The 23,973-nt window shown below is 40.2% G+C and overlaps 1 protein-coding gene across 1 annotated transcript in view; it reads left to right on the forward strand.

Annotated features, from left to right (window-relative positions):
• LOC122555509 (suppressor of tumorigenicity 14 protein homolog) overlaps nucleotides 1-23,973 on the forward strand; it is an 80,228-nt gene that overhangs the window by 49,793 nt on the left and 6,462 nt on the right. Inside the window, exons 12-17 of the mRNA XM_043701534.1 lie at nucleotides 218-322; nucleotides 3,350-3,457; nucleotides 11,294-11,428; nucleotides 14,672-14,855; nucleotides 16,352-16,623; nucleotides 21,215-21,351. Of these exons, the coding sequence (XP_043557469.1) occupies nucleotides 218-322; nucleotides 3,350-3,457; nucleotides 11,294-11,428; nucleotides 14,672-14,855; nucleotides 16,352-16,623; nucleotides 21,215-21,351 (941 nt within the window). The remainder of the gene's footprint in view (nucleotides 1-217; nucleotides 323-3,349; nucleotides 3,458-11,293; nucleotides 11,429-14,671; nucleotides 14,856-16,351; nucleotides 16,624-21,214; nucleotides 21,352-23,973) is intronic.

Consider the following 23,973-nt stretch of genomic DNA (forward strand, 5'->3'; position numbering starts at 1 on the left):
TTACAGAATGTTTACATTGGCCCTTGTGATTAATAAAGCCAACTTTTACTGTCAAGGTAAGTTATATTTTGAATACTCATACAGTATAACACAAAATTAAGGAAACAAATATAATGTTAGATCATTAAACTATGTTTAAATTTGTCTCCTACAAAAGTCATCGCACAGACGTCAATACATTTTATAACCATAATTTCTAACGTTGTTATTTAACCAGCTTGCCCAAACCAATTTAAGTGCAAGGATGGATCATGTATTTCTTTAAAGAACCATTGTGATGGATGGAGGGACTGTCTGGATGGCAGTGATGAAACTAAGTGCAGTAAGTTTTCACATTTATTTTTCATATGAACAGTCCTTTTATTTTTTTCCAGCTAAATTGTAAAATACACATTATTTAAGTGTATAATTGCAAACTTAATTCAAAAATAATGTGAGGTGCAAACAATGTAGAAAACTGAATAATGTCACAACCGAGATGCAGAGTAGTCATTAACTGCGAGTTTGTATAACTCATTGAGGCTCTTTTTAAAAAATTCTTGAGTGTCCCAAGTTAAAAAATAACTAGCAGCAAAGTTTTAATCTTAAACAAAATTATTACATTAAGTATTAAGTAACAAAAGTTACACAGTTACAGCTAAAAATACAGATACAACAATTAAAAGTAGGTACAGATGAAAGATACTTATAAAGATGAAAGTAAGACCAGTCTGTTATTGTTGCAAGTGTGTTATGTGCTTGAAGGTTTCCTTCCCAAAGTGAAAGTGTTGAAAAATTGAGGTCAGAAATTCTGCAATTGTTATGGCCACTATAGTTGAATAGTTGTGGGTTTCTTCCACAGATGGGCTGAACAGAAAAGGGACAAAATGAAGGCTCCTTTGTTTTGGTTTTATAATGCTGTAGGTTGTTGAACTTGGGAACCTTGTTAAATACAACAGTTCTTTAGCTGGGTTGCTTACTCTCTCTGTCGAAAACCCTCCTTTCTCTGATGGTGTCTCTGAATTATTCCTTCAGTTCTGACAAAATTATTTCCCGTAGATTGTCCTGTGCAGAACAAAACTTAACATGCCTGCCATATTAACTTTCATGAATCATTGGTCCACAGGGCAAAGTCAATAATGCTGAAATTTACGTGGTGCCCTTCTAGTTTCCTGTTTTCTCAGAAACTTTGAATTCTCACATCTTTATATCTTCCTTCCCCCTCCATGCCAGTTTTGTAGTTGGAAAACTTTCACTATGTTTGCTATACTGCACATAAATGTTTCAGGTTTTAGAATGATCAGATATGCATGTTGCTCTGTTATGTGGTTCCTACTTTTGTAATATATTCATGCAGAGTGGTTTGAATTTTTCCATTTACAAAAGATTGCCTTAATTCCAAAGTATCATACTCATCATTTAAACTTGGATTTATTGTACACAATGTAAATTTACTAGGGTGGGAAATTACATATGCCGGTTGTATTTAAAGTTCTGTCAGATGCTTCAACATCGACCTGAAACTTTTAAAGTTCTTTCTTTGCAGATGCTGCCTGATATAATGAGTATTCCCAGTATTTTCAATTTTCACTTACAATTGGTTTTAGATTGTTGCTATTTAGGTTGAAATAAAGTAAGCACTACATATTAAGTGTTTAATTTCCAGAAGAATCTTCAGCTAACTGGCTTTATCTCCAGATGGAAAAAAGATGTAGATCGTTTGTGTTGTCCCAAGGGTTAATCAAATTCAACATTTGTTCACATTATGATTTATGCTGAAGTAACACTTCAGTCTGTCAGCTTTTTGGCTGATAATCAACTTACAGGAGCCACCATGTAAGGTGCTGTGTTCATTAAAGATCAGATTAGTATTCTTTGTCAAATATGTAATACTATATCAACATAACCATGAGGAGATAAAGTATGAAATTTGTGAGATGCTACCAGTCATGAGAGGTTTCATAAAATTTAGCTAGATGGTACACTTTTTCCAAAAGGATGAAAACTGTCAGTGGGAACTATAAACTTGAACATACAGCTCATGGGTGTCACAATATAACTTTTCAAAGACAGGCCCATTGTTCTACAAGCCATCACAAGATGGATAAATGTATAACAAAATGACCAATTTGCCTGGTCCTCAGAGCTAACATATTTTTAAAAGTTCATTCATGGGATGTGGGTGTCACTGTCTAGACTAGCATTTATTGCCCATCCCTAATTGCTCAGAGGGGAGTTGAGAGTCAACTACATTGCCGTGAGTCTGGAGTCACATGTAGGCCAGACCAGGTAAAGATAAATGTTTTCTTTTGGCAGGATCTGTTTCTCCTGCTGCCACTGGCATTTACTGCTTTTTAACACACTGGAATTCAACCAATCAGGGATTGTTCTCAGGCAGAATGCCCTTAACTCAAAAGATTCTGGATGGCACTGACTCTCAAGTTCTCTCACTCACTGTTTCAAAAAGCAACATCATATCACACAGTTCAATAATATATAGCAATTGATATTTTTAAATTGCAAAACTCCCCTGATATTTCAGTTCTAGCAGTCCAAATTTCATTTCTGTTACAGTCCCATGAAAAAAGAAAAATCTTAAAGGAGGTTGCTCTGACTGATATGAATCTGGCCTCAATTCCACATTTCCCCATGCCACCACCCACCTTTAACTCACTGTTTTTTCAAGAACTTTGAAAAATATTTCATAAACCTACCACAACCACACTCTAGGGAAGAGAGTTCAAAAGACTCACTATGCTCTGAAAGAAGAAACATCTTCTAATTTTCATCTTAAATGGGAGATCCCTTCATTGTTACTAATTTTCATCTTAAATGGGAGACCCATCTAATTGTTAAATTATATTCCCTATTTGCCGGCTTCTCCACAAATGAAACATCATGTTTCATCAAGTCCCCTCAGTATCTTATATATTTCACCTGTCATTCTTCTAAACCCCATTGGAACAGTCCCAACCTGTAACCTTTCCACGTAAGATAATTCCTCCATCTAAAGTATTATTCAAGTGAAACTTCTTTGATCTGCTTTTAATGCATTTATGTCATTAACCCATCATTTGACTATCATTGCTTAGAGAAGTGATGTTATCAGTTTTCCACAGTAAACATGGAAACTTACTGCGACATGCTATTGTAAAAGGTACTGAAAGTGGATTCAACAGTGACTAAGTGTAACTTTTCTAAGAGAGGTGTTTTCTAAACAATAGAGTGTACAACATAGATTCACAATGATGATGCTAAGCTGTGGTTACTGTAGTTACAAGGAAAAATTGAGATATTATGTAGATAACTTTGAATTTCTGCCTGACAAAGTCAACCATGTCTAATTTTTCTTTGCTTTTGTTCTGGATAGATTGCTACTTCACATGTCCAAGTGGAAACTGCATTCTACATGGATCTGTTTGTGATGGAATAAATGATTGTGGAGATGCAAGCGATGAACTAAATTGTACAAGAGCAGGCAAGTGTCTTTCAATTCATTTTTCACTTTCCATTTTTCTTCTAACATACCTTAAAAATTATTTTTCAATGCATGCATAAATTAACCAATACATTTTTGGGCTATGCAAATTTTCAAAATAATAAGCATATTATTTTGAAACTTCTTACTGGTTAGACCTTATGGATTAGATTTTCTGAGTAACTTTTCCTCTGCATCAGTCATTAAAGGAATCGTTCCATGGAAACTACTGAGGATATGGAGTCACAGCATTGTTGTTCGTATATGATATAATCTTGATATATGAAAGTAATAAATCTTATGATGTAAATATCCTAAGATGTAAATTCTAGTCCATGAAGTTATGGGGACTATTGCATTGTCATTCATTATAATTGGCACAGGATTTATTTTGTGAGTAAAATATAATTTAAAGCAATAACGTAGAATGGGTATTATAAGCTATTTGGAAGATCAATGCAGCAGAATAATCTTACAGCGAGGTGATAACTTTATAATATTGTCATTGGACTAATAATTTACAGATGCAGGTAATGTTCTGGGGGCCTGGGTCTAAATGGTGGATGGTGGAATTTGAATTCAATAAAAATCTGGAATGACTATGAAATTGTCGATAGTTATAAAAACACATCTGGCTTACTAATGCCCCATGGGAAAGGAAACTGGCATTCTTAGCAGGTCCCCAGCCCCACAACAATGTGGTCAACTCTTAACCGCCTTCTGAAATGGCCTAGTTAGCCACTCAGTTTTATCAACTGCTACAAAACTTAAAGAAAGGAATGAAACTTAGCAGACAATCTGGCATCAACTGAGGCACCTTACTAACATGTGACGCCAAATTTAGTACATCCGTCTTGCGGACTGGTCAAGTACCAGTCTGACATTGTCATACTCGCAGAATCATACCTTACAGATGATGTCCCAGAAATCACCACCCTTGTCTCTGGATATGTTTAGTGTCACCGGCAGAACGAAGCCAGCAGATGTAGCTGCACAGTGACATACAGTTGGGAGGGTGTTATTGTAGGAGTATTTAATATTGACTCCAAATCCCATGGTGTCTCATCAGGTAAACATGGGCAAGGAAACCTCCCATCCACCTCTGAGTTAATGAACCAGTACACCATCATGTTAGACACCACTCAGGAAGCACTGAGGTGGAAAGGGCACAGAATATACTCTGTGTAGGAGTCTTCAATGTCCAACACCAACAGTGGCTTATTAGCACCACTACTGTCCTTTAAAGTGATTGAACTTTAAAGGACATAGCTGCGAGACAAGATCTGCAGGAATTGGTGAGGGAACGGACAAGAGGGAGAAAGATACTTGACTTCCTCATCAATAAACCTGTCACAGTTGTATCTGTCCATGACAAATCGCTACGGGTGACAGCCATACAGTGGAGATGACGCCCTGGTTAAATATTGCGAATATCCTCCACCATGTTGTCTGGCACTATCAACATGCTAGATGGAATAGACTTCAAGCAGACCTAGCAACCCAAGACTGGCCATTCATGAGGCACCATAGGACATCTGCAGTAGCAGCAGAATCATACTCCAACACAGCCTGGCAATTATTGCTATTAAGCAGGAGGCTCAACCCAGATTCAATGGAGTATGCAAGAGAGCACCAGGAGGCATATGTAAAAATGAGGTGTCAACCTGATAAAGTTACAACACATAGGACATCTGCATCTGCACTTGTGTTCTTAACAGCAAGTGATAGACAGAGCTAAGCAAGTACACAACTAACAGATCAGTTATAAACTCTGCAGTTCTGCATATCCAGTCATGATTGGTGCTGGGCAATTAAATAACTCACCGGAGGAGGAAGTTCCACAAATGTCACCATCCTTAATGATGAGCAATTACAACAGCTCAGTGCAAAAGATGATCCTGAAGCATTCGCAGCAATCTTCAGACTGAAGTGGGTAGTGGAGGATCTACCTGGGCCTTCTCCAGGTCCTCAGCACCACATGTGCCAGCCTTCAGCCAAATAAATTCACTCCACTTGAGAAATACCTTGAGGAACTGGACACTGCAAAGGCTATGGGCCCCAATAACATTCCAGCAATAGTATCACAGAATCCTTACAGTGTGGAAACAGGCCCTTTGGCCCAACAAGTCGACACTGACCCTCCAAAGAGTAACCTACCCAGACCCATTCCCCTACCCTATTATTCTACATTTACCCCAAACTAATGCACCTAACCTACACATCCCTGAACACAATGGGCAATTTAGCATGGCCAATCCACCTAAACTGCACATCTTTGAACTCTGGGAGGAAACTAGCGCACCCAGAGAAATCCACGCAGACACTGAGAGAATGAGCAAACTCTACACAGTTGCCCAAGGCTGGAATCAAACCTGGGTCCCTCGTGCTGTGGGGCAGCAGTGCTAATCACTGAACCACTGTGCCGCCCCATACTGAAGACTTGCTCTCCAAAACCTGCTGCTCGCCTAGCTGGGCTCTTCTAGTCCAGCAACAGCAATGGCAACTAATGGATAATGTTGAAAATTGTCCAGGCCTGTCCTATGCACAAAAATGCAGGACAAATCTAACCGGGCATTAATTCCCCAGTCTAATCTCAATCACCAGTAAAATGATAGAAGGTGTTGTCAACAGGGCTATCAAGCAGCACTTACTCAGCAATAACCTCCTCACTGATTCTCAGTTTGGGTTCCACCAGGGCCACTCAACTCCTAACTTCCTTACAATCTTAGTACAAAAATGGACAAAAGAGCTGAACTACAGAGGTGAGGTGAGAGTGATTACCTTTGACATCAAGGCCACAATTGACCGAGTGTGCATCAAGGAACCCTAGTAAAACTGGAACTGGGAATCAGGAAGAGGACATTGCTCATTGGAGTTATACCTGGCACTGTGGCACAGTAGTTAGCACTGCTGCCTCACAGTGCCAGAGACCTATGTTCAATTCCCGCCTCAGGCAACTGTCTGCGTGGAGTTTATACATTCTCCCTGTGTCTGCGTGGGTTTCCTCGGGTGCTCCGGTTTCCTCCCACAGTCCAAAAATGTGCAGGTTAGATGAATTGGCCATGCTAAATTGCCAGTAGTGTTAGGTGAAGAGGTAAATGTAGGTGGGTTGCTCTTCGGAGGGTCGGTGTGGACTTGTTGGGCCATAGGGCCTGTTTCCACACTGTAAGTAATCTAATCTAAAAGAAGGTGATTCTGATTGCTGGAGGTAAGTCATCTCAGCTCCAAGTCATCATTGCAGGAGTTCAAGGCCCAACCATCATCAGCTGCTTCATCATGGACCTTCCCTCCACATAGAGGTCAGATACAAGGGTGCACACTGATGATTGCACAATGGTCAGCACCATTTCCAACACCTCATCAGATACTGTAGCAGTCCAAGTGCAAATACATCAAGCTGACTAATATCTAGGCTTGGGCTGATGATATTATCAAGGTTTATAAAATCATGAGGAGCATAGATAGTGTGAACAGCCAAGATCTTTCTCCTAGTGGAATTATCCAGAACTAGAGGGCACAGGTTTAAAGTGAGAGGGGAGAAATTTAAAAAGGACCTGTGGGGTAACTTTTTCAGGTGGAGGGTGGTGTGTGTATGGAATGAGCTGCCAGATGAAGTTGTGGAGGCTGGTACAATTACAACATTTAAAAAGCATCTAGATGGGTATATAAATAGGAAGGGTTTAAGAGAGATTTGGCCAAATGCTGACAAATGGATGTGTGGTTGGCACGGATGAGTTGGACTGTAGGGTCTATTTCATTGCTGTATGACTTGGTGACTCTAATTGCCAGGCAATGGCCACATGTAATAAGAAGAGAATCTAACAATCATTTCTTGACATTTAATGATGTTACCATCACTGAATCCCTCACCATCAACATCTAGAGGTTACCAATGAGCAGAAACTGAACTGGACTAGCCACTTAAGTAATTTGGCTACAAGAGCTTCTGAGAGGCTAGGAGTACTGCAGTGAGTAACTCACCTCTTGACTCCTCAAAGCCTGTCCACTTCCTATTCCTATACCTCTTCAAGATAGAAGTCGGAAGTGTAATGGAATACTCCCCATTTGTCTGGATGGATGCAACTCCAACTACATTTAGGAAGCTTGACCTATCCAGGATTAAACAACCATTTGATTGGTACCATATTCACTAACATTCATAACCTCAACTACTGACGCTCAATACCAGTAGTATGATGGATCCACAAGATGCACTGCAGTAGTTCGCTAAGGTTCCTAAGACAGCCCCTTCCATCTCACGGCCACTACCATCTTGAAGGAAATACCACGATCTGCAAGCCCTGTCCCCAAGCCACTCACTATCCTGACTTGGAAGTATACTAAGCCATTCTTCAGTGTTGCTTTCTAACAACTTTGTGGGTCTATCTATGCCAAATAGATTGCAATGGTTCAAGAAGGTAGCTCTTCACCACCTTCTCAAGGGCAACTCAAGATGGGGAATAAATGTTGGCCTCTACAGCAACATGGAGAAAGTGAGGACTGCAGATGCTGGAGATCAGAGCTGAAAATGTGTTGCTGGAAAAGCGCAGCAGGTCAGGCAGCATCCAAGGAGCAGGAGAATCGACGTTCCTGAAGAAGGGCTCATGCCCGAAACGTTGATTCTCCTGCTCCTTGGCTGCTGCCTGACCTGCTGCACTTTTCCAGCAACACATTTTCAGCTCTACAGCAACGCCCACATCCTGTATTTGAGTCAACAAAAATACTTAAAACCTCGAACTTAACTTAAATATGTCAAACATCAAGATATTAATCATAATATTTATAGACAATAGACAAAAGACAATAGGTGCAGGAGTAAGCCATTCTGCGCTTCGAGCCTGCACCACCATTCAATATGATCATGGCTGATCATCCTTAATTAGTATCCTGTTCCTGCCTTATCTCCATAACCCTTGATTCCACTATCCTTGAGAGCTCTATCCAACTCTTTCTTAAATGAATCCAGAGATTGGGCCTCCACTGCCCTCTGGGGCAGAGCATTCCACACAGCAACCACTCTCTGGGTGAAGAAGTTTCTCCTCAACTCTGTCCTAAATTGCCTACTCCGTATTTTTAAGCTGTGTCCTCTGGTTCGGCACTCACTCATCAGCGGAAACATGTTTCCTGCCTCCAGAGTGTCCAATCCTTTAATAATCTTATATGTCTCAATCAGATCCCCTCTCAGTCTTCTAAACTCAAGGGTATACAAGCCCAGTCGCTCAAGTCTTTCAGCATAAGGTAGTCCCGCCATTCTAGGAATTGACCTCGTGAACCTATGCTGCACTCCCTCAATAGCCAGAATGTCTTTCCTCAATTTTGGAGACCAGAACTGCACACAGTACTTCAGGTGTGGTCTCACCAGGGCCCTGTACAGCTGCAGAAGAACCTCTTTGCATCTAAACTCAATCCCTCTTGTTATGAAGGCCAACATGCTATTAGCCTTCTTCTCTACCTACTGTACCTGCATGCTTACCTTCATTGACTGGTGTACAAGAACACCCAGATCTCTTTGTACTGTCCGTTTACCTAAATTGATTCCATTTAGGTAGTAATCTGCCTTCCTGTTCTTGCCACCAAAGTGGATAACCATACATTTATCCATATTAAATTGCATCTGCCATGCATCTGACCACTCACCTAACCTGTCCAGGTCACCCTGTGATCTCCTAACATCCTCCTCACATTTCACCCTGCCACCCAGCTTAGTATCATCAGCAAATGTGCTAATGTTATTACTAATACCATCTTCTATATCATTAACATATATTGTAAAAAGCTGCGGTCCCAGCACTGATCCCTGCGGTACCCCACTGGTCACTGCTTGCCATTCTGAAATTGAGCCGTTTATCACTACTCATTGTTTCCTATCAGCCAACCAACTTTCAATCCAAGTTAGTACTTTGCCCCCAATACCATGCGCCCTAATTTTGCTCACTAACCTCCTATGTGGGACTTTATCAAAAGCTTTCTGAAAGTCCAGGTACAGTACATCTACTGGATCTCCCTTGTCCATCTGTAGAGTCACATCCTCAAAAGATTCCAGAAGGTTAGTCAAACATGATTTCCCCTTCATAAATCCATGCTGACTCTGACTTATCCTATTACTACTATCCAGATGTGTCATAATTTCACCCTTTATAATTGACTCCAGCATCTTTCCCACCACTGAGGTCAGACTAACTGGTCTATAATTTCCTGCTTTCTCTCTCCAACCTTTCTTAAAAAGTGGTACAACATTAGCCACCTTCCAATCCGCAGGAACTGATCCTGAATCTATTGAACTCTGGAAAATAATCACCAATGCATCCACGATTTCTCGAGCCACCATTTTGTATTGAATTTGTATTTAAGGGATCAAGGCATTTAATTATATGACAAAACAAATTAAGAAAGAGTTAAAGCAGAAAATATAAAATCAATGTAGCAACATTACAAAGTAACCAATCATTTTAACATCCATTGATTGGTATACCACATATGCATTACTTCTTGCCATAAAGGTTCACATTATGAACTTAAGCCACATAAAAGTGTATAGTGTTTTATTTAAACAGAATTTAGTCAGAGGTCTGAGATGGCCTGATAGTCTCCTTGGTGCAGCATGAAGTTCCAATAGGGTGATTGTTGGTGCATAAAAATACCTTTTGGATCCTGTTTTGGACATTTAGAGCATTTAGATAAAATCTGCTTTAAAGTAAACTGGGTTGACCTAAAACTGACCCTTATAGTGAATAAAGTTAACCATCATTTCTGCGGACAATTCAGTACCATACTGGAACCAATGTCTTTCAAATGAGTTGTCAGACTGAAGCCCTGTCAGTCTTGTCAGGATATAAATGAACCCTTGGTACTATTTGAAGAGGAGCAGGGGAGTTCTTCCATATCCTGTCCAATATTTATCTCACAACTAACACTTAAACCAGATTATCTGGTTATTTATCCTATTGCTGGTTGTGGAAACTTACTGTATACAATTAGCTTCTGAACTTTCTACATTGTAACTGTGACTATATTTCTAAATAACCTCATTAACTACAAAGTGCCTTGAAACATTTGTAGGTAATAAAAAAGCACTATATAAATGCAAATCTTTTTCATTCTATTTTTCTCTGAGACCAAATTCCATTTCACAGTATAGATTCAACTTGCTTTGTACAAAGAACATATTCTAAGTATTATCCTGGATGTTGATGGAAAGTTATATAGGGAATCTCAAAGGGAAATATCCAGGAATGGGCTCAACAATGTTTTTAAATCATATGAATAATTATTTTAATAACGTTCTGGTTTTTGAATACAAGAGTAAGTTCTTGTGTGAACGTAACAATTGCTGAGACTGTGTACAGTTGAATTACTGGTACTAAATAGGGTGGTGTAAAAGAATGTTATTGGCTGACTGCATCCAGAGTCTCCATTTATTTACTTTAGCAAGTAGCGTGGAGAGCTGTAGCATAGTTATGATTAAATGCTCTGCTTGATTCACAACTCAATTATTAATTACTTTACATATGATAAATGACAGGACAAATATTTACTTGAATTATAGAAGTATTCATGAGATGTTAGAGAATAATGTTGACAAGATTCCCATTCTCTTGATCATAAATTTAAAGTTTTTTCTCCAGGCTGATGTTTCAGAGTTTCCTATAGATGTAGCTATTGTCTTTTCATTTAATCCAGCCAACAAGTCATAAGTGACCAATATTTTGCAAGGAAATGAATAACTGGGATGTTGCTGGTATGTTCCTGTAAAAGCTTTACGTAGAAGGTTTATATTTAATGGGGAAAAAAAAACATTGTTTGTAATCCTTATTGAACTATGTGATCTCTCAGCAGTGATCTTTCCTTCATTGCATAAAGGCTGCTCCTTTACATCATATAAGTGCCATAATGGTAAATGTGTGAACAAGATTAATCCAGAATGTGATGGGAAAAGAGACTGCATGGATGGATCAGATGAATCAGGCTGTGGTATGTTGAGGTAAACCGTGGTACACTGCAAAATGTGACACACATCAAGCCATATTTTTGTTGAGCACAATTGTGTTACGCTCTATAGTGAATAATATCTATGGAAAATGTTATACTTTCCTAAGTCTTTTGTTTTATATTATTGTAGCTTTTCTCATGGTGTCACTTACACAATGACACCATGTACTCCTGTGACACCATGTACTATCTGTGTACTCCTGGTAGCATTTTATAAAAACTATTAACCTGTACATCTTAAATGTCAAAATAGCATACAGAAGAATTTTATAGAAATGTTTCGATATCCAAATTTCACCAGGGATTAAAGGGACGAATATTACAGGCCAATTACAAGGTAAAAGGCATTATATAATTAGACACAATCTTGGATAGTCAGACTTATATCACTAGTACTGGATTACTGGATGGTGCCTTGAAATAGAGGAAAATGTGAAATGAGGTAAATCTGTAATAAGATGTATACGGATCCATGCTTAAAACATTAGAAATTAAATGCAAGAAGTGAAGATTATTGGGGCAACAGGGAACTACATCGTGTTTTTAATTAACCAGATGCAAATGAATGTAACATTCAGGTTTGTAGAATATATTGAAAAGAGAAACTAGATGGAAAAGGAAGTGGCATTGCTCTACATATTGGAAAACCATGGAGATAGATGTCGAAACTTACAAAATTAATTCTGAAAAGCCATCACTGATGCAAAAAAACCCACACTAATCCAGAAGGCAGAATTTACCCCTCCCTGGAGGTAGCAAGAGAGGTGGAAAGAAGGTCAAATATTTGGATCTATATGCCCTGGAGTGATACTTGTCCCCATCTTACCACATCAACAATTAAATGCTGGGAGAGATAGTCCACTGGGGTCTTCCTTGAGTCAGCAACAATTAATGTTATTAAATGATCAATTAACAGATACTTACGGACTTCAACTCATTGCCAACCCAATTACCTGCCTTCTGTGTCAGTGAGGAACATGGCTAGTTCCTCCCTATAGGAATACCAGGGCCCTCATGGATACACCACAGAGTGATTGCCCAGAGCGTGGCACTGTAGTTTGTCATTCAAGAACTCTGATGCTATGAGATTGACATCGCCACGTTCAGTGAGAGCCAGCAAACTGGAGAGGGACAATTCAAGGAACACTGAGGCAACTATACTTCTTCTGGGAGGGAAAACTAGAAGAAGAACACAGAGTTCATGGACAAAAACAGAAATTGCTGGAAAAGCTCAGCAGATCTGGCAGCATCCGTGGTGAGAAATCAGAGTTAACGTTTTGGGATCCTTCCTCAGAGGAAGGGTCCCTCAAACCAAAATGTTAACTTTAATGTCACTTCACGGATGCTGCCAGACCTGCTGAGTTTTTCCAGCAATTTTTGTTTTTGTCTCTGATTTACAGCATCCGTAGTTTTTTCATTTTTTATGAAATTTATCCGAGTTGGATTTGACACCAAGAATAAATTTGTCAACTAGCTTCATCATTGAACTGAGGAGATGGAGGCAGATTCTGTGGGAAGAGTGATAGCACTTAGAGATGTAATGATGAAAAAAATGAAGAGGGAAAAATGAGAGTGGTGAAAACGAAAAGCTGAGACTCAAAGTAATTACATATCTACAACCAGACATCCCACATGATAACAAATGCTGTATGTGTCATGAAGCCTGCAGAACCCAAATTGATGTCATCTTTGGACACGTTATCCTTGCCTGTGAGTGAAAGCCAATAATGTAATTGCAATAACTCAGGAAGCCCAGCTGGTAAGAAACATCATTTATTGTTGAACCCAAAATGGAGCCAGTAATCACAGCATGCATAAGCTAGTCTCAGCCCAGGGCAGACAGTTCAGCAGACCCATCCCCCTGGGTCCACTTTATAGCTATTTTTAATCCGCCTGTTAAGGCATGCTGTTGCACACCTCTGGAACAGGTGAGACTTGAACGCAGGAATCCTAGTTGAGTGGTAAGAAGACTATAACTGTGCCACAAGAGTCTTTCTGAGTCCATTCAGAGTGGCATCACATACTCTAGGCCTCCTGAGTGAGAGGTAGGGACAGAGCCTTCTGGGTGGGCCTGCCTTTTTTATATTCAGAAGTTAACACACAATTAAATGACTTTCCCACCACTAAATCACCATGACATTTCTTTTCACTATTAACCATGTGGGTCTGCCTTTTTTTTTGCCTTGCATGTGAAAGTATTATCTCAAACAAATGAATGACTTTTCTACCATCAAATTGCCATGACTTTTTTTTGAGCAATTAACCATCATCAGGCACCACCCATTCAGCCAATGGGTCTGTCTTCTAAAGGGCTCGGTTGATGAGATACCAAAGGAACTCATACTCAACAAACTCCACATATCCAGTGATATTCCCATAGCCATTAAAGAGGTTATCACAGTAATAATATGAAATTACAAATATATATTGGAAAGATGTTAAGAAAGCTGGGAAAAGATTTGGAAAAAATATACTATCTGAAGTTAAGTTAAAAAAATGCTTTCAGTTCTGCAACAAGAAATTCAAAGAATAGGTAAAATCTATAAGCGGTATAAATAGGACTAAAACTGATGATGTCTACAAAATTCTATTTTTTCTGCATGTTTTGCATAAAAATGTGATTGAATATCAGAGGAAAAAGAGTGAATTTCGATATGGGTTGTCACACCTACTCACTGTAATCTCTGTGGAGGAGTGGCAGATATTCTGGAGAAAAACAGTTCATTTTTTTCCAGGGTTTCTGCTTTGCATCCAGTAAAGTTACAGAAGTATGACAACCCTCATGGATACTCATCCTTGCAATCCTTTGCATTTGTTGTAAATGTAGATATTTATTCTGCACTACCGCCATGCAGACACTGATGTAAATCCATTATAATTTTATTGATGTTCAAGTGGGGAGTAACAGTTTTATGCTGCTTCTTCACTGTTTCATAAACTGAATCATAAGTTAGAACAGGTCTGAGCTAAATATGTTTTAGAATAGTTAATTTTGATACATATCAAACCCCTTCATTCCTATGCACAATTACTTCAGTTATTAACTACAATGGAAAAGATATATAAAGAATCCTGTAACACACTTTATCTTTAGTTTTATGTGCTTGAAATTGAATCAGAAACTATTGCACCAGATATGAAATGGGCTATTGTTATTATGTTTTAATTCAGTTAAATTGATAGTATCTATTGCAAATAGAAATATAATCTCCAAATATGTTTCAGGATGTGGAACAAGTCCAGCCAAGAAAACAAAAATTGTTGGGGGTGAAAATGCCAAGAAAGGGAAATGGCCTTGGCAAGTTAGTCTGCAAATGGGAATGTATGGGCATATATGTGGAGCATCCATTGTTTCAAATCGTTGGCTGGTATCAGCTGGCCATTGTTTCCAAGACTCTGACTCAATCCGGTAGGTAGAAATTTGTTCATGATCATGCTGAAATTGACAGAAGTGAAACATTCTTTTCAAAATGATCGTTTCTCTAATAAATAATTTATTTTCTAATTGAATATTTGGAATCGACCATCCAGAATTCTTCTGATATAATGGTAATTCAAGTAGTGGTATGAACAAATCAAAAAGATCAGCCTTCCCTTAGTTTAGAAAAAAGCAAGGACTGCAGATGCTGGAGAGTCAGAATCGAAAAATGTGGTGCTGGAAAAGCGCAGCAGGTCAGGCAGCATCCGAGGAGCAGGAGAGTCGACGTTTTGGGCATGAGCCCTTCCTGATGACTCCTGCTCCTTGGATGCTGCCAGACCTGCTAGCCAATGCCACACTTTTCAATCCCCCTGAGTTTAGCAAGAGTGTGGTAAAAATTCATTTCTTTCCAATTTACATGGAAGGTTTTGTTCTGCTTCCTAATGGCTCGCACCAGGAGTGCATTATTGAGAAACTGTATATACCCTGCTCACAACTTTCTATCCATTAACTATATAAATGTAAAATAATAAAGTTGGAAGACCACATGACCTGATGTACTAAAAGTGGAAGCAATCAAATTTTTACCCCTTTTAGCTAGCCTTTTAGAAAATCTTTTACAGCACTTAATCCTGCCATTTAGAGATAACAAAATAACAACAGAAGCTTAAGTGCAATATTAAATTATCTTCATTCCGAAAGTTTTAAATTTTATAAATGAGAAATGTTAGTAGTTCCTGCAGGACTGTGGCATGCCTCTCACTTGTCTCAAGAGCAATTAGCAATGGGCTCTATCTGTTCACCATGTCATCAATTGTCACATCCTGTGAATGGAAAAAAAAGAGTTCTGAAATGTCTGTTGTATATTTGATTTTATTTTGAGATCAAGCAAACACCGTGATGGTTAATGCCAGAGTTAAGGGAATGTTGAGGAATAGGAAGTGTGGTAGTGCAATTATGATTGTTGGCCATGCTATCCGTTGCCTATGCCTCCAGCTCTCAGATTCCCTCTCTACATCTCTTATCCTATCAATCTCACTTTCCTCCCTTAAGACACTTCTTTGACCAAGCATTTGGTCATTTCCCTATATGGCTTGCTTGTTTTAGTGTTCTTGTGAAATGCCTGGAGGATTTTCATTTTGTTAAAGGCCCTGCATAAATATACATTGGGTATTAACAATAATGGATGAGTTGTTCATTGGCAAGAAAGGTTCTGTCTAACTTGTCTCTTCCTATCTCTTCCTTCATTTCCTTTTCCTGTTCTCATTTGCTTGCCATATAGGTTTTGAATCCATTGTCTAGCGTACCGCTAACCACCAATGATCTCTCCACCACCACCCCTACCACTCCCACTCCCCACAAGATAGTGCAGGGCCTCTCCAGAATCATCCAAGCAGCAGAAACATTGTTTAACTATTCAGAGAAACCTGATAAGTTTTTGTGTTAACACATTTCTAATATGTCACAGAATTTCCTTATTCTTACAGATATTCCACTTCATCAGCTTGGACGGCATATTTAGGCTTGAGGTTAATGAATAGAATGAACTCCTGGATAGTGACCAGATCAATTAACAGAATTGTTACCCATCCCAAATATGATGAATATACATCAGATTATGACATTGCTCTATTAGAATTGAAGACACCAGTCTTTTTCAGTGATTCCATCCAACCTGTCTGCTTACCTGCTATTACTCATGTCTTCAGTACCACATCAAACTGTTACGTAACTGGCTGGGGAGTACTAGGAGAAGATGGTATGTTGCTTTTGTAAATGCTGTTGAAAAATAAACAATGAGAATGTGTTGTTTTTGCATAACGAAGAAAACACAGTGCAGTCCTAACAAATGTACAGGTAAGCAAAATGACCAGTGCTGCCCAATTTGAAGCTTGATGTGAACGTACATTGGATAATTAATGCTCCAATGTTGTACGGCTGTCTCTGATCCATACTTTCTGGAGTAAGCATGTGATCAGTGAATTTATTCTGTAATTTTTATTCAAGTAAGTTGTCAGGGTAAAATGTTCAATTGTGCGTTTTGGTGTGTAGTGGAAATATGCTCTGTTTTATTGTACTATGCTAATATATACTATTTATGTTTATGGAGGAGAAAGTGAGGACTGCAGATGCTGGAGATCAGAGCTGAAAATGAGTTGCTGGAAAAGCGCAGCAGGTCAGGTAGCATTCAAGGACAAGAGAATCGACGTTTCGGGCATGAGCCTGACCTGCTGCGCTTTTCCAGCAACACATTTTCAGCTCTGATCTCCAGCATCTGCAGTCCTCACAATTCCTGAAGAACGCCTTCTTCACTATCCTATCTACCTGCGACTCCACTTTCAAGGAACTATGAACCTGCACTCCAAGGTCTCTTTGTTCAGCAACACTCCCTAGGACTTTACCATTAAATAAGTCCCGCTAAGATTAGCTTTCCCAAAATGCAGCACCTCTCATTTCTCTGAATTAAACTCCATCTGCCACTTCTCAACCCATTGGCCCATCTGATCAAGATCCTGTTGTAATCTGAGGTAACCTTCTTCGCTGTCCACTACACCTCCAATTTTGGCGTCATCTGCAAACTTACTAACTATATCTCTTATGCTTACATCCAAATCATTTGTATAAATGATGAAAAGTAGAGGACCCAGCACCAATCCTTGTGGCACTCCACTGGTCACAGGCCTCTAGTCTGAAAAGCAACCCTCCACCACCACCCTCTGGCTTCTATCTTTGAGCCAGTTCTGTTTCCAAATGGCTAGTTCTCCCTGTATTCCGTGAGATCTAATCTTGCTGACCAGTCTATCATGGGGAACCTTGTTGAACGCCTTACTGAAGTCCACTTAGATCCCGTCTACTGCTCTGCCCTCATCAATCCTCTTTGTTCCTTCTTCAAAAAACTCAATCAAATTTGTGAAACATGATTTCTCACTCACAAAGCCATGTTGACAATCCCTAATCAGTCCTTGCCTTTCCAAATACATGTACATCCTGTCCCTCAGGATTCCCTCCAACGACTTGCCCACCACCAACGTCAGGCTCACTGGTCTCTAGTTCCCTGGCTTGTCCTTACCATCCTTCTTAAACAGGGCACCACGTTAGCCAACCTCCAGTCTTCTGGCATCTCACCTGTGACTATCATTGATATAACTATCTCAACAAGAGGCCCAGCAATCACATCCCTAGCTTCCCACAGACTTCGAGGGTACACCTGATCTGGTCCAGGGGATTTATCCACCGTTATGCGTTTCAAGACATCCGGCACTTCCTCCTCTGTATTATGGACATTTTTCAAGATGTCACCATCTATTTCCCTACGTTCTATATCTTCCATGCCCTTTTCCTTGCATATGCTTAGGATGAATATTACCTCACAAGGTAGATTACAAGGACATCAATAGTCATAAACCTTAACAAACTGAAAGAGACCATAGCACTGTTGTAAACAGAGCTGAGTTTATGTCAAATATCAGGTTATCCAGAAAGTTGATTCTGTACTTGAGCACCCAAAGCAATGTCAGTATTGTTTAATTTTTTTATCCTATTGCTATGTGTCAGAGCCACATTGACATCTGCAACTAAGCTTGAGTCAGCCTGCTAAATGCTTTGCCGCTTTGCTTTGGATTACTTTGATGGATGTGTTCTGTTGGGTCTGGACCACCACACATGCAGGTGCAACTTCCTCAACCTGAACTGATGGAGCAATTTGGGTCCCTGGCAGAGGAGAGGTGGTGTTTCTGGGGTTTCCTGAGATGATGATCCCTGGATGCCTGGCTGTTGTTCCTCCTCCCTGTCCATGTGAAATGGCACCTCTTTCAACCCTCAAGGGCACATGGAGGACAGAATCACCAGATACCAATTGCTCCGCTGTACGTGGCTGTCAATGGTAGCTGCTGTCCATTCCAAGGAAGGCAGACATGTGCTCACATGCTGGAAGCACATCAGCTGACAGACATCAGGCAGAGTCCTCTGCCCTTTCGTCCGGTTTGTACAGGATCTCTGGAACCTCTGGCAGATTTTCCCCTGCTCACCTCTGTATCTCTATCAGCTCTTTAACAGCTGATCCAGAGGCTCGTCATCTCTACTGATTTTAGGGACCTATTCTCCAGCTGTCCCCTGAGTGTTTAAGACCTTGGCCGTTCCTTCAGCCTCTTGCTGCAGGCCTGTGCTCACAGAATATGGGACCAAACCTACTCGTGACACATTACACACTGAGGTGAATGTCTCTGCACTGATGGGCAGTTGGAAGGCAGATCCTGACAGTGTATCCTCTAAGACCGGCGACTGTTCCTCCCTAGAGGTATGCTGTAAGATGCTGGTAGAGTTGGACCTGGGAATCTTCCTCTTTTGGTTCTGTCTTGGGAGAGGAATCCAGAAGCTGCATGAAAAACATAAAGGATTGTTAGTGTCACAAGTTTCTCCCTTACCCAGTATTTTATTAAAATGTTAGTGTGATTGAGTCATAGAGTTGCACAGCAAACAAAGAGACCCTTCAGTCCAAATCATCCAGGCCAACCAGATATCGTAAATGAATCTAGTCCCACTTGGTAGCTTTTGGCCCATATCCCTCTGAACCTTTCCTATTCATATAGCCATCCAGATACCTTTTAAATGTTGTAATTGAACCCACCTCCATCACTTCCTCAGGCAGCCATATACGCACCACCTCTGGCTGAAAATATTTCCCCTTAGGTCCCTTTTAAGTCTTTCCCCACTCACCTTAAGCCTGTGCCCTCTTGTTTTGGATTGTCCTACCCTGGGAAAAAAGACCTTAGCTTTTCACCCAATCCATGCCGCTCATGATTTTATAAATGTCTATAAGGTCATCCCTCAATCTCCAACACTCCAGGAAAAATAACCCCAGCGTATTCAGCCTCTCCCTATAGCTCAAACTCTCCAACCTGGCAACATCCTTGTAAATCGTTTCTGAACCTTAACAACTTGAGGTCATTGGAATTTCCTTTCACAAAAGATTGTGAAAGCAGAATCACTGAAGATTTTTATGGCAGAACTGATAAATTCTTGATGAGCAAGGAGTGAAGGTTATTACGGATTGTTTGGAAGGTGGAGTAATCAGATCAGCCATGATTTTATTGAATGAGGGGCTGAATGGCCTACTCTGCTTCTACTTTATGTGTACGTATATGCAGCTGGGTACAGCAGGGTTTTTTCACTAGATGGTTGGAGCTACCCAATCACCCCTTCAGCACAAGCACACTCTCTCTGCTCTCCGCCAGCCCTTCAAAAGGGTCAAGGGCGTTCTGTTAGGCATTCCCTCATTTGCTCACATTCTTTTCCTGCAGAAACAGAGAAACATTAAAAGACATTAGAAAGGGTACATGAGTAATTTGGCTGTGTTGATAGATACAGTCAGAGATGTCAATCTTCCAGAGCAGTGATCGGCTGGAGTGTGTTATTAATAAGAAGAATGTTGTTTGGGACAAGTTGGAAATTAATAGGAACTGGTTGAAAAGTGGTTTGGTCTTGTCAGAAAGCTAGACTCGATGCAAAGCAACAAAGTATTGTGTGCATGTAAGGTACCTGTGAGATGTTCATCTTAAATCCATTCTTTGTGGCTTTGACCTTAATCCATTCAAATATTTGGTGAAAAGTTATCAGACATGCCTGTTCTCCTCATTGTGAACTGTCAGTAAGCTAGTGAGTATTGCAGCTTCTTTTATATTTTAAGTGTGAACCCTGACAGATTTGTATGAGCCAGTTTTATCATGGTGCAGGTAGTGTTACATTGGTAGCTGCAATAAAGTGTCAGACTGCATTTGGGGTATCTGATGGAGATACCTGGCATCCAATCTTGTATGTTGCAGTCTTGAGCAGTGACAAAAAGATTCTCCCCTCCCCCAATTTGAAAGATTTGAAAATCTTTCATTGCTGTAAAAATATTGTTAAAAACATAAAGTTATTTGAAGCTGGAGACCGACTGTAACCTTGGAGTGATTTTGTAAGTCACATTGCTAATTAAAAAGTTGACTGTGGCTCTCTGTTACCAAGGTGCCTAACCTGGTGTGGCACTTTTTTTTGCATCTTCATGTGATTCTTGACTCTGAGGTTGAATGTTTACACATGAGTGTTACCCTGGAGACTGAAATAAATATAAGATATTGGTCAGAAAAGGATTTTGTTAGGCGTGGATGTGTTTAAACAAAGAAAGCACAGACTTAATTAATTATCTTCTACAGTATTTATAGAGTGCAAGGAGATAATTTTGCTATATGTGATTTGTGGATCCAATAGACATTCAGTTCCATGGGGGGTTGGTGTGGACTTTTTGGGCCGAAGGGCCTGTTTCTACACTGTAGGCAATCTAATCTAAACAAAATCTTTCTATATTTTAGGTGAATTGGCCACTGTTCTTCAGGAGGCCAGTGTGAAAATAATTCCCCTCAATATTTGTAACAAGTTATACAAGAATTCAGTGACAACTAGAATGCTGTGTGCAGGCTACCTTCATGGTGGAGTTGATGCATGCCAGGTAAGTAGCTGTGCATTTCAGAACAGGTAGTTAATTGACAGTTGCAGAACACTTAAAATACAGAACCAGCTGCTTTGACTTTCACGAAAATATACTGCAGTTTATCTTTATTGTTTTAATGAATGTTGATCTTAAGATGTAGTAAGTTAGAAACAAGCTTTTTCATTAAATTTTTATTTAATTCAATTTTTATATATAATTTTACATCACCCACTTATAGGAAAAGAATTTTCAAACCATTGTAATTTAATGGGTATTTTCCACAATCATAGCTGCAAAATTAGGCTGTGTACGGTTCTGATTTCAACTACAAAATAAAGACATATCATAAGACCTGCATTAGTCATTCAAGTCCAATCACATTTGGTATAGACAAGTGTGATGATCATTCTTACAGAATAATATCTCAATTAGAGCAATTAATAAATTATCAGTTAATCTGTCTCTTCTCTTTGTTGGTTAAATGTGGAATAAGATCTGACACAAGAAATTTTCTGCTGTACCAACTCGCCCCATACCAAGATCCCAAACTATTGTTCCTTCCATATTAAAGCTTTAAGTTGGCATCTAAGCCACTGTAAGATATGTTTAAGAACATAAAAACATAACAAATAGGAGCAGGAGTAGGCCATCTGGCCCGTTGAGCCTGCTCACTGTGCTGATCTTTTTTGTGGACTCAGCTCCATTTACACGCCCACTCACCACGAGTAATTCCTGTACTGTACAAAAATCTATCTTTGCCTTGAAAACATTCAACGAGGTAGCCTAACTGCTTCATTGTGCAGGGCATTCCACACATTCACAACCCTTTGGGTGAAGAAGTTCCTCCTCAACTCAGCCCTAAATCTGCTTATTTTGAGGCTTATGCCCTCCTCGTTCTAGTTTTACCCACCAGTGGAAACAAACTCCCTGCTTCTGTATTACCTAGTCCCTTCATAATTTTATATGTTTCTGTAAGATCCCCCCCTCATTTTTCTAAATTCCAATGAGAATAGGCCAGTCTACTCAGTCTCTCCTCATAAACCAACCCTCTCAACTCTGGAATCAGCCTAATTGGTGGGCGGCACGGTGGCACAGTGGTTAGCGCTGCTGCCTCACAGCACCAGAGACCCGGGTTCAATTCCTGCCTCAGGTGACTGACTGTGTGGAGTTTGCACATTCTCCCCATGTCTGCGTGGGTTTCCTCCGGGTGCTCCGGTTTCCTCCCACAGTCCAAAGATGTGCAGGCCAGGTGAATTGACCATGCTAAATTGTCCGTAGTGTTAGGTAAGGGGTAAATGTAGGGGTATGGGTGGTTTGCGCTTCGGCGGGTCGGTGTGGACTTGTTGGGCCGAAGGGCCTGTTTCCACACTGTAAAGTAATCTAATCTAAATCTAATCCTCAGCACCCCCTCAGTGCGAGTAGATCTTTTCTCAAGTAAAGAGACCAAACCTGTACACAGTACTCAAGGTGTGGCCTCACCAGCACACTGTATAGCTGCAGTATAACCTCCCTATGTTTAAACTCAAACCCTCCAGCAATGAAGGACAATATTCCATTTGCCTTCTAAATAACCTGCTGCACCTGTAAACCAACATCTTGTGATTCATGCACAAGGGCACCCAGGTCCCTCTGCACAGCAGTTTATAGAATTGAGAAAAAAACACTCGTAAAACTCTTCTCATAAAAGCATACTTGTTGCCTGGGTATATTTATCGCTGGTGGCTGTCTAAAATCTTGTTCACAGTACCTGAAGAAATGGAATGGCATGAAAGAGATATTACGATAGTAATGTTTGTTATTTTTGACACAAAGTAAATTTCTGTTATGTTGTTGACCTAATAACTGATGCCATCTGCCAGGGTTAATCTGTTACCATTTATTTCATACACTTCAATGTTTGGAATATGTTGTGGTTCTGTTCGCCGAGCTGGGAATTTGTGTTGCAGACGTTTCGTCCCCTGTCTAGGTGACATCCTCAGTGCTTGGGAACCTCCTGTGAAGCGCTTCTGTGATGTTTCCTTCGGCATTTATAGTGGTTTGAATCTGCGGCTTCCAGTTATCAGTTCCAGCTGTCCGCTGCCGTGGCCAGTATATTGGGTCCAGGTCGATGTGCTTATTGATTGAATCTGTGGATGAGTGCCATGCCTCTAGGAATTCCTTGGCTGTTCTCTGTTTGGCTTGTCTTATAATAGTAGTGTTGTCCCAGTCGAATTCATGTTGCTTGTCATCTGCGTGTGTGGCTACTAAGTATAGCTGGTCATGTCGTTTCGTTGCTAGTTGGTGTTCATGGCTGCGGATCGTTAGCTGTCTTCCTGTTTGTCCTATGTAGTGTTTAGTGCCCAAAGGAGTAGCCACACTACCATACATCAAGAGCATTTCCGAACTGACAGCCAGACTACTGCGACCACTAGGACTCATAACAGCACACAAACCAACAGCCACTCTCAGACAACAACTCACCAAAACGAAGGACCCGATACCCAGCATGAGCAAAACCAATGTAGTGTACAAAATACCATGCAAGGACTGCACAAAACACTACATAGGACAAACAGGAAGACAGCTAACGATCCAAACCCATGAACACCAACTAGCCACGAAACGACACGACCAGCTATCCCTAGTAGCCACACACGCAGA

This window comes from Chiloscyllium plagiosum, chromosome 12 (assembly GCF_004010195.1).
Source record: "Chiloscyllium plagiosum isolate BGI_BamShark_2017 chromosome 12, ASM401019v2, whole genome shotgun sequence".
Classification (NCBI taxonomy): domain Eukaryota; kingdom Metazoa; phylum Chordata; class Chondrichthyes; order Orectolobiformes; family Hemiscylliidae; genus Chiloscyllium; species Chiloscyllium plagiosum.